Source organism: Lontra canadensis, unplaced genomic scaffold (genome assembly GCF_010015895.1).
Source record: "Lontra canadensis isolate GAN:19392208 unplaced genomic scaffold, GSC_riverotter_1.0 scaffold125, whole genome shotgun sequence".
Lineage (NCBI taxonomy): Eukaryota > Metazoa > Chordata > Mammalia > Carnivora > Mustelidae > Lontra > Lontra canadensis.
The window spans coordinates 5,580,731-5,592,470 of NW_022631119.1; the positions used below are offsets into that span (position 1 = coordinate 5,580,731).

At 55.7% G+C, this 11,740-nt stretch overlaps 1 protein-coding gene across 1 annotated transcript in view; it reads right to left on the minus strand.

Annotated features, from left to right (window-relative positions):
• The window catches only part of PRX (periaxin), a 14,008-nt gene extending 2,719 nt beyond the window's left edge, over positions 1–11,289 (minus strand). The window contains 7 exon segments of the mRNA XM_032841719.1: positions 2–978; positions 1,610–1,806; positions 5,045–5,201; positions 7,157–7,282; positions 7,404–7,508; positions 7,603–7,646; positions 11,263–11,289. Coding sequence (XP_032697610.1) covers positions 2–978; positions 1,610–1,806; positions 5,045–5,201; positions 7,157–7,183 — 1,358 coding nt within the window. The 5' untranslated portion in view covers positions 7,184–7,282; positions 7,404–7,508; positions 7,603–7,646; positions 11,263–11,289.
• Positions 11,290–11,740: the final 451 nt, after the last annotated feature.

The following is an 11,740-nucleotide window of genomic DNA, read 5'->3' on the forward strand; positions in this document are numbered from 1 at the left end:
GAGCCGCACCTCGGGCACGGCCATCTCTGGCACCTTCGGGAGCTTCACCTCAGGCCCTTTGGGCACCTTGATCTCAGGGGCCGAGACCCCAAGGCCAAACGAGGGCATCTTGATGGTGGGCAGCTTCAGCTTGCTCTCGACAGCAGCTTCGGCAGCAGTTGGCCGGGGCTCCAGGAGCGAAAGCCCAAAGGTGGGCATCCGAAGTCTGGGCCCCTTCACCCTGGCCTCGGGGCTGCCCTTGGCCACCTTGGCCTCGGCAACTTCCTTTGCTCGAGTCCCGAATCGGGGGAAACTGAGGCGGGGCATCTTCAGGGCCACCTCAGGTGCCTCTCCTCGGGCCTCCACCTCCACTCCTGGCAAGGCCAGGTCCACCCCTACGGCAGGTACTGCCACATCCAGAGTGGGCACCGTCACGGCCGCAGCCCCTTCCCGGGTCTCCAGGCAGGGAAGTGTGGGCAGAGTGGGGAGCGATGGCAAGGTGGGCAGCTCCACTTGGGGGACCTGGATCCCTAGGGCCACGGGCTCCACAGCAGGGGCAGCGGGGGTTCCTAGTCCAAGGCTTGGCAGGTGGAGGGTCACCTCTCCCAGCCCCTTGGGGGCTGAGACCTGGGGGACACCGACCTCGGCACCTGGCAGCCGGGGCCCAACCAGTTCCACCTGGGGGGCTGTGAAACGGGCTCCTGCTGCCACCTCAGCCTCCACTTTGGCTTTCCTTGGGGGAGGAGCAGCAGCGGCCAGCCGGGCTGCCTGGGCCTCTTCTGCCACTTCTCGGACGCGCAGCCGAGGCAGCTGGAGGCGCCGGCGGGCTGGGGCAGCTGGGACGGGACCCTTGGGAGCCTCGGCTTTGAGGCCCCGACGCAGACGGGAGAACTTGGGAAAGGAGAATTCGACGTCAACAGGGGCCAGGTCTGCAGGGGCCCCCAGGGCCCCGGGCATCACCATCTTCTTCTTCTTCACGGGGGACAGACTCTGGATGTTCTGGGGAGAGAGGAGAGATGCGGGAGGCGGTGGGACAGTGGGAGGCTCGGGGAAGACAGGGGGAACCCCATCTGGCATTGCACCAGGCTGGGGATGTGTTGGATGAAGCATCTTGTCCCCAAAACACCAGCCCCACTTCCTTCCTGTCATTTCACAATTACTGCCCCCGTAAGGCACAGACATTCATTTAGCAGCTGACAACGAGTCAACAGGAGTGTAGGAACTGGGACCCAAGACTGCTAGGTCCTCATCCAGGATTTTCCCCAATACCTTCATTCTAGAGATGGGGAAACTGAGGCCCAGAAAGGGAAAGAAACTGGTCCAGGGTCACTCAGCAGTAAGTGAGCAGCACTCAGGCTTGAACCTGGCCTTGCTTGTTTGGAGTCCCCTGGTTCAGGACTACTGGCAAGCCTGGAGCTAATAGCTCTCCAAAGTGGGTAAAGGCCCTGGTCTGAGACAGGTGGGTCACCCTCCCCAGGGAGGAGTTTAGGGGTAGAGAACAGAAGGCGGACGGTGGGATTAGCGTTGGGTTAGTGATAAGACGGCCCACGGTGTGGAAAAGTAGGGCTCAGGGCGCAGAGACTGGATCGCTGGAGCAGTCCAGAGCCGGCGCCGGGCTAAGCACGCGTACCAGCTTGGCCACCTTGGCCCGTGGGCCCTTGATCTCGTAGCCGGCCACGGTGCCAGGCCGCAGCGCCAGGTCCCCGGTGGGCACAGTGCGCTTCAGGCAGAAGGAGACCTTGTAAGGCTCGGCACATTGCAGCAGACGTAGTGCGTCCTCGTACTTGAAGTTCTCGAAGAACACACGGGCGCTCAGTAGTTGGTCTCCTGTAGGCAAGGTGGACGTGGGCAGGGCGTGGGCATCTTCTGGCTCCACCTAGGCCTGGTTCCACCCACTTCCCTGGAGCGACCTCAGCAAGGCTGGCGGGGCCCCAAACCTTGGCCCCGCCTATCCTCCCCGCCTCCACCCCCAGTACAGACTGGAGAAGCGAAGTCCTCCCAGTTTGAGATCCAGACAGGCTCAGGTGAAGCCCCGCCCCATGGCCTTAGCCCCGCCCCTGCCGAACAAACCCCCTCCCATCCAAGCCACGCCCATTGCCTTTCCACTTCCCTCCCCCATTCTCACATTTTATTTTTTATAAAGATTTTATTTATTTATTTGAGAGAGAGACAGAGATAGCAACAGAGAGAACAAGCAGGGAGGAGAAGGAAAAACAGGCTCTCCGTTGGGCAGGGAGCCCCATGTGGACCTTGATCCTAAGACGCTGGGATCATGACCTGAGTGGAGGACAGACACCCCCCCACACCCCGCCCAGACGACTGAGACATCCAGGCACCCTCCCCATTCTCACATTTTATTTTATTTTTTAAAGATTTTGTTCATTTATTTAAGAGAGCGAGAAAGCACATAAGTAAGTGGGCAGAGGGGCAGAGGGAGAGGGAGAAACAGAGTCCCTGCTGACCAGGGAGCTGGACTCAGGGCTTGATCTCAAAACTCTGGGATCATGACCTGACCCCAAGGCAGAAATTTAGCCAGTGGAGCCACTCATGCACTCCCCTATTCTCACATTTTAAGACACTGACTTTGTTTACTGAGAGGACAGAATCAGACCTTCCAGAATCTTCCACGCCATACTCACCCCCCAGTTCCTGTGCCTATTCACTCCACTCTCCACCTATTTCTAAGGATGAACCGTCCCCACTTCCAACTCAGGTCAGCCTGTCCACCACCTTCTCAGGGACATCCTCCAGCAGTTCTCCACTCTCTCCCCACATCACCAATTTGTCCCTTTCTTCTGTGTTATCCCCATCTGCATACAACATACCATTATTTGCCCCAGAGGAAAAGTTATCTTGACCTCACTCCTGGAGCTCCTGCTCCATTTATCTGTTCACCTTAATGGCAAATGCACTGAGTCGTCTAGCTGCATCACTTTCCACGTCTCCAGTCACACTTCTGACACCCATTTCCAGAACCTTGAATGGCCCCTCTCAAGGTCCCATACGTCTGTATAGCTAAGGCCAGTGATCAAGTCCCAGACTTGATTTGAGGGGACCTCACAGACTTCGACCTAACATAACTCTCTCCTTCATTCATTTGTCTGGCTTGGGTTCCAGGGTAAGACACACCCTCTAGAACCTCCTGGGGATTTCTTCTCAGCCTCTCCACCTCCTGGATCTCTTAATGACACACTGTCCCAGAGCTCAGGCCTTGGGCCCCTTCTCATCTCTATCTCCATGCTATATTCACCCCTTTAGGAAGCTCACCCAGATTAGGAGTTTAAAGACCATAAATGGGCTGACAACTCCCAAGTCCATTTCTCCAGTCCAGCACTCTCCCCTCCATTCTAGACTCATATATCCACTTCCCCCTCCACAGCTTCACCATGGCATCCAACAGATATGCTTCACTTGACAGATCCAAACTGTTCTGGCCTTACTCCAAACAAGCTCCAGCCCCAGTGTTGCCCATTTGTGGAACTAGCAACTCCAACCTCAGGTCAAGAATCCCTGGACACATCCTTGACCCTTCTCTTTTCATCACATCCCATATCCAGTCCTGAAGGCTCCTCCTTTAAAATATATCCAGAAAAAAAAAAAACAATAAATAAAATAAAATATATCCAGAATCCAAACCTTTCTCTTCATGCCCATTAACACTGTTTTGTGTCTGAACATCACCATGTCTTACCTGGATAATCAGAGTAGCCTCTCTGTGTGTGTGTGTGTGTGTGTGTGTGTGTACTTATTTATTTATTTAAAGTTATCTTGGGGCACCTGGGTGGCCCACTTGGTTAAGCATCTGCTTTTGGCTCAGGTCATGATCCCAGGATCCTGGGATTGAGTCCACATCAGGCTCTCTAATCAGTGGGGAATCTGCTTCTCCCTCTTCCTCTGCTCCTCCCCCCACCCCTGCTAGTTCTCACTCTTTCAAATAAAGTTAAAAAAAAAAACAAAACCATCTTAGGGCGCCTGAGTGGCTCAGATGGTTAAGCAGCTGCCTTTGGCTCAGGTCATGATCCCAGGGTCCTGGGATTGAGCCCTATATCCGGCTCCCCGCTCAGTGGGGAGTCTGCTTCTCCCTCTCCCTCTCCCTCTGCCTGCTGCTGCTCCTGCCTGTACTTTCTCTTCTGTGTCAAATAAATAAATAAAAATCTTAAAAAATAAAAATATAAAAATAAAAACTTTTTAAAGATTTTATTTGTTTGAGAGAGAGTACATGCACAAGCAGGGAGTTCTGTGCTGTCCCACTCACAACCTTCCCAGATTAAAAGCCAAAATTCTCACCATGGCCTATGAAGCCCTCTGAAAACCAGATGACCATACAGCTCACTCCCTTCCCTCCACCAGGCCTTTCCTCCCTTCCTGGCTCACCCTATTTAAAAACACAACTGTCCTACAGGCACGCATAGCACACAGTGCCTTCTAGTTTACTATGTGTTTTACATATTTTGGTCAACTATATCTCTCCCTTCTAGAAAGTAAGCATAAATGCAGAGAGTGTGTTCTGTTTTGTTCACTGTAGTAGCCCAAGCACCTAGAATCGTATCTGGAAATAGAAGGCACTTAGTAAATAGTTGTTGCATGAATAAATCACATCGGCCTCATCCATGTCACTTAAAATATCCCTTACTTACTAAGACTCCCTCCAAGTTAACTCCACCTCTTTTCTCCAGGCCCAAAAACAAAAATAATAACTAGTGCTTACACGGTGCTTACTGTGTGCCACTTAGCTATGCGCTAAGCATTTTCAACTACTGACTCACTTGATCCACGTAATAACCCTGCGAGGTGAGTACTAGAATTATTCCCATTTTCGAAATGGAAAACCCAAGGCACAGAAGATCACAAGCTAGCTTCAGATCTCGAAGTCAAACCGACACTATGAGCCTCCAGAGCCCGCTCTTAGCCACTGCCAGGTGGACACACAAAGCCCCGCCCCAAGCCACTCTCCCCGCCTCCTGGGAGCAGGCCACGCCCGGGACCTGGGGCGCACTCCTAACACGGCCGCCCCCGAAAGGCACCGCCTCGGAAAGACCCCGCCGCACGCTCCCGGCCCGCCCACCTTCCTGCAGGCTGAGGCTCCTGGCCGCGGGCGAGTCCTCCCGAAGCTCGCGGACAAAGATTCCCTCCTTGCCGCCGCCCGCGACGTTGATGCCGCTGACCCCGGTCTGCGCCTCGGTCTCCACGATGATCTCCACCAACTCCGCCCGCCTCAGCTCCTGCAGAGGGCAGCGAGGGGTCGCCATGGGGCCATGGGGCCGGACCTCGCCCAGAGTCCGGCATCGCGCTTAAAAGCGGCTCTTAAAAGGGTCCTCCAGTTACACGACCCTGAGCGCGGCTCCGGCCTGCCGTGCGGGCCCACCCACTCCGACATCTTCCCTTTGAGGAAGCGCGAGGGCCGCCTGCTCTCTCGCATCAGCGGCAAGGCTCAACGGCTCGGTCCACTGCTGTCGGCCGGAGCCCTGGGGCCGGGGTCGAAGGGGCGGGGTTATAGACGCGAAGCTCAGTAGCGAGGCCCGGGGAGCAGGAGTGGGGTAGGTGCTAGAGGGGAGGGCCTGATAGGGCGGGCTCTGTCCTCGGGGGCGGGACCAGTTCGGGGGCGAGGCTAGGGGTTGGGCTTGTGAACAGACCGCTCGCGCAGGTAGAGCTCAGGCCACAGAGGAGGGGCCAAAAATCTGAGAGGGGTGTGGCAAGAGAGTAATACAGGAAGGTAAGGCGGGGATCCATAGGGTGGGACTGAGGTATGGAAAAAGGCTTTAAAAACAGCCCAGCAAGGAGTGGGGTGAGGATGGCCTTCCGAGGAAAGTGCTGGATCTTTAAGTGGTGCAGGATGAAGGGGGGAGGGTGAGACTGGGCTCTTCAGAGGCCTGAACGCACGCGTGTGAGACTATGCCCTATTGTGGACTCTGTGACCCCAAGACCTGCATAACGCCTTTGGGAGAGGGAATCCAGTGAAGAAGAGGGGTGCGTGGGTGATGAGTAGTGGACCAGCAGACGTGGCATTCCTGGTATTCACTGTAAATGGTGCTGTCCTGGCCCTGGCCCAGCAGAGCCCGTCGGGATTCACATCCGGGATTTAGAAAAGGCCGCGAGAGACCCCAGTTCCACAACGGTCTAGGAACTCAATCTGCTGTGTGTTTCTGGGGGAGAACTTTGCCCTCTCTGGGCCCATGGGTGACATGGGTTTACGGAAGGAGTCCCTGTGAGCTGAGACCTGAAGCAATAGGGATCCGAGGATGCTGTAATGGGCGGGGCATCGGGACTGGGTAGATTGGAGTTGAGCCCAGGGCTTGGAGAGGGTTACGGCAGCAGGTGGAGGCTGGCAGTGGCCCTGGGACTAGAGGGCTGGGAGGAACATGTTGAGAGGAGATGAGAAGAGTTGTAGAAGCAACTGGGAACAGCAGGAACATGACCACCTCCCCAAGGCCCTGGGCTAAGCAATTTACCTACAGCATCTCATTTCATCCTCCCCACAGCACAGACAGACACAAAGGTAAAGAGAAGCGGAGTGATTTGCCTAATGCCACACAGCAAAGTTAAGCAGCTGGGCTTAAACCCCCGCCTGTGACCTCAGAGCCCATAGGCCATCCTGGAGGCAGTGAGTGACCTCCTTGGCCTTCCCCCCAGCCTGCCACCCCTCGGCTTCAGCTTGGCTCGGGGAAAAGTAGACCCACTCTGTGCCTAGCATCCTGTAGGAATCGGTCAATGCGGGTCCTCTAGCGCCATAACAGTGACCATTGTCCCATTTCACCAATGGGAAAACAGGGTTTGAGAGGTCAGGTCCCCTGTTTGGAGCTGCACAGCCAAAGTGGGGGGTTGGCATTTAAGCCCAGGAGCTCAAAGCTCACGTATTTAACCCCCATAGCAGCCTGCCTCTTCCAACAAAAAGTTTCTGCCCAATTTTCTTTAGCCCGTTATTAATATAACTCCATTAAGCCCCCAGTGAATTCGCTGCTTGGACTCTCAGTTTGTACCAGGCACTGTGCTAAGCACTTTCCATATGTTCAAATTCTTTTCCTCCCAGTGACCTATAAAATAGGCACTGTCGCTATATTTCACGGATGGGGAGACTGAGGCACAGAGAAACCAGGAAGTGTCTTCTTGCTGCCTCAGTCTGTGCCCCCTACCCGCCCCACGCCCCCAGGTTCCCCTTGCAGGGCATGTGAGTGCTCACCTCAGCGCTCCGGCTCCTGGCCTCCATGGCACAGCTGGGAGTCACCCGAGCCCCAGGCTCCTGCTTCTTCTCTCCCTTCTGCTGCAGAACCAGCTTTAGCTCTGCATGGAGCAGCTGCCTCTGAGCCTGTGGGGGACAGGAAGGGAGGCTTGAGGCCAGGAGAGTGGTGAGGAAGAAGCCAGGTGTGGAGGGAGAGGCCAAGACGGGTATCAGAACAGGAGAAGGGCCCCCCACCCCTTCCTCTCACCGCTGCCTGGGCACAGGCACCCCCGCCTAACAGGAGCCCAGCCTGGGGTGTAGCACAGGCACAGTCCTCTGCGGGGCTCACACCCTTCCTCTGGGGTCTTGCTACCTGTTAGGAAGAGACCAGGGCATGAGGCTCCAAGCAGGCCGGGGAGGGATTGGCGGGGTGGGGGGGGAGGCATGTGGCACAGGCCAATGCTCACCTCAGGGTCACGGCCAGCTCCTTGGGCCTCCTGGGTCCGGGGCTCTGAGAAGAAGAACGTGAGCATTACCATCAGCTAACCCCACCCATTGCTTCCTTTTTTTTTTCTTTTTTTTTTTTTTAAGATTTTTAAAATTTATTTGACAGAGATCCCAAGCAGGCAGAGAGAGAGGAGAAAGCAGACTTCCCTCGGAGCAGAGAGCCCGATGTGGGGTTCGATCCCAGGACCCCGGGGTCATGACCCGAGCTGAAGGCAGAGGATTTAACCCACTGAGCCACCCAGGCGCCCCCCACCCATTGCTTCCTGAGTGCCGGATGCTCCCTGCGCTCTATCAATATCCCATCCCCACAGTGCGGGGTGGGGGGTGGGGAGGAACTGAGGCCTAGAAGACCTTTATTGGCCAACAAACAGTAAAGTAAAGCCAGAGCTGACTCCTAGGACTACCTGAGGGTAGAGCCCCTGCGCCAACCACCTGGGTCGACCGAGAGAGCCAAATTCACCATAAAACAATCCTAACCACTCCCTTGTCCTCCCTGTGGGCCAATCACCTCACCTCTCTGGGCTTCAGCTTCCTCATCTGTTAAATGGGGAGAAGAACAGCACCTACTACGTCAAAGAAGTGGGTAAATACAAAATGCTGGGTACATGGAGGGGCTTCAGAAGCCCTATTATTATTACTGAGCACTTCCTGTGGTCCTGATCTTGTGACAAATGTCCCACAGGGGTCATTCATTGCCTCTAAACCTCAGAACACTCTTGTGAGGTCAAGAGAGTTTTTGAGCCCATTACAGAGAAGACACCTGAGGCTGGGAGAAGGACAACCACAAATGGTCACGAGTGGCTGAGCCAGGATTTGAACTTATCTGAGAGTTCCAGACTTTTCTCCAGGTGATGATAACTAATGGGTACTGAGCAGTTATTCTTTGTCAGTCCTGTGCTCTGCCTCCTCCCCGAGGAAAACCCACAGCTCCTCAGAGAGGCCAAGAATCTCGCATAAAGTCACACAGCCCAGTGAGAAGGAGGCAGAACTGGGATTCCCATGCCTCCTCCCCAACAGACCTTTCTGGGGAAAAGGGCATGGATACTGTCTCTCCATATTCCCTCCCCCTTGGCCGACGCTGGCCTTGTCCTCCCAGCCCCCACCTGGCATGCCAACCCTCCAACCCCCACTCTACCGGGAAAGGTCAGGCCTCACGCGGCACATTCCCTCAAACAATGGCCCATCTGCTGTGCCCAGTCACATTCCACCCCTGCCCACCCACCCCCAGCCGCACAATGGCCCTTCATAGCCCACCACTGGCCAGGATAGAGGACACAGGGACCCCTCAATGGTCCAGCTGTACCCACTCCACTGGCAGGGACCCCACAGTAGCAGAGGGCTTCTCTCTGGCCCTCCTAGGAGTCCTGGTCTCTGTGGCCTTCCCCAGTCTCCCCTCTGAGAACTCAGCTGCTCCAGGTCCCACATCTGTGGCATTTCCTACAGACTAGCCCCAGTGCGCATCCCCCTAGGTCTCTGAATCACCCTGAATATGGTGGCTGTTTTAGGGTTGGAAACTGAGGCTGAGAGAGGGGAAGTGACCTGTCTAGGGTCACACAGCCAAGACCCTGCCCTTGACCCCAACTCTGGACCTGAACTTTCATTGGTGGCTCTGAGCACTGGAGAAGCCCCAAACAGCAAAAGAACTGGGGCAGGGGCTGGGCTGGGAAGGGAGTTGGGGATTGAGGGTGCCCCAAACAGGCATTTTTAAAGGTAACTCCTCGGCCACCCATGGGCTGGGCAGGCACTTTATAGATGTGGCCTTGGTACCCCATTTTACTGATGAATAAATGAGGGTTAAGACACCACAGTGGCAGGGGTGCCTGGGTGGCTCAGTGGGTTAAAGCCTCTGCCTTCAGCTCAGGTCATGATCTTAGGGTCCTGGGATCTAGTCCCACATCGGGCTTTCTGCTCAGCGGGGAGCCTGCTTCTTCCTCTCTCTCTTTCTGCCTGCCTCTCTGCCTACTTGTGATCTCTATCTGTCAAATAAATAAATAAAATCTTAAAAAAAAAAAAAAAAAGACACCACAGTGGCAGAGTCGGGACTTGAACCCAGGTCTGAAAAACTGAGTCCCTGACACCACATAGCATCCTGAGCGGGAGGTGGGAGAGCCTGATACTTGTAGGAGGTAGTGGAGATGGAAGGGAGGCTCTCCTGGCCTGCCAGTTCCCCGTCTCAGGCCAGGACAGCAAGGGTCACACCCAAAGGCTGGCACAGGAAGCTTAGCCAGGGCGGGAGCAAGAGAGAGTGCCCTCCTCCCTCCTCCCTGCCCAGCCCAGGTTATATTTAGCCCATCTGTGCCCTTCCTGAGCCATATACCCAGCTCCTGGGGTGGGGTAGGGGTGGCTTCGGAAGGAAGCCCCCCCAAATACACCCCAGGCACTCTCTGTTCCCAGCTCTGCCCATCCCATTAGGTGGGGCGGATGGGAGAAGGACAAGTGGGGGAAGGTTCCTGGTGGTCCCTGACTGTATTAGAGGAAGATCTTCTAAAGGGGTACCCCTGGTGATTGAAGGTCAGGTGGGACCTTCCAGATGCCCACAGCTATTCTTGAGTGGGTCCTGTGGCCCTGCTGTGGTACATTCCTCAGCTTCCAGAATTCTCCCGAGTCCCCATTTCTTGAGCACTTACGATGCACAAAGATCCTTGCCCACCTTGGCTCATTACATCCTCAAAATACCTCCCTGAGGAAGGTGTGACCGAGAGTCCCATTTAAGATGTCACTGGTTTCCCTCAGAGCAGGCTGGGGGAGGGCCTGTCATTTGGGCCCTGGGCCCTTCAGCTGAGTGGGACCTGCTGAGGGATCCCCCATTTGGCACCCTCTTCTCCCCATGGCTGGTGCCAAGCTCATATGAGAACGCTCCCCATCCAGAGCCTCAGCTTCCCCAATCGCCAATGATGGGGTGCCCTCAGCAGTTAACAGGAGTTAACCTGACTTGTCTGGGCCCCTAGACATTCTGTTCGGACAGTGGCCTAGCAGCAGCCTCACCCCGTCCCTGCTCCAGCACATCTCAGGTATGAACACCTGGGCGAGGTATTTCACCTTTCAGGGACTCGGTTTCATCCGCGAAACAGAGCCAGTATACAGTATACAGCCAGTAGACAGTAAGCGCTCAAGTAATGTACGCTGGAGGGTGGGCTGTCTCATATCCAGCTCTTGCTCATCAGACTTTCTCTCTCACCCAAGGGGAACTCTGGGTGAGCAACAACATCCAGCTTAGGCACTGGCCTCCTACCACCAAGATCCCCAGCACCCTATTCCAAGCACCAAAAAGCCGGCCCCGGCCTAGGCATCCTGCCCCAGCTCTCTGGAAGCAGCAACTCATCTACTCTCACACCAGCCCTGTGAAGAGGCCTCCGTCAGCCCATTTCATAGGTGGGATAGCAGAGGGACAAAGGGTGCAGTATCATTCCCAAGACCGCATAGCCAGAAAGAGAGGAATCTTGGGATTTGAACCCAGGGTCTGGATCCGAAGTCTGTGCCTTTATCTCCTACACCACACTACCTCTGAAGCCCCCCAAGTGTCCTCCCAGCACCTCCTAGCACCTCCCAGGACCCTAGGTCTCATTCCCATGGCTTCTCGGCCATTGCCAAGGATGGGGTAAGAACGGCTGATCTCTTACCACTGGGCCTCCAGACACCTCGAGAGCTCCCGGGCTGTCTGCTCAGCCCCAGCCCCAGGCTGGGGGGGAAAAGGAATAGGGAGGGGGGAAGTGGGGGGGAGACCCCCAGCCATTGGCTGCTGAGGCATGACATCACCAGGGAGTGGGTGGTGGGGAAACAAACATCCCCCCTCTCCCAGCTACATGCACGGGGAAGAGGGTGGGGAGCCTAGGCTGGTGTAGGACAGAGACAGCTGCTGCCCTGGCCTGGGCTGAGACCTCTGCTGGAGCCTCTGTTCCAGAGACCTGCATGTCACTGCCGGCACTTGGAGGCTGACCACCCGACTAGCATTATGTCCTGGTTCCAGACCCAGGCACGGTTCTGCTGGTTCCTGGGGACCCTAAAATAAAGTCCTACTGCTCCCTCTTTCTGTCCATTTGGATTCAAATCCTAGCCTAGTCACTTGCCGGCTGCCTGACAGCATCTTCCTGGGCCTCT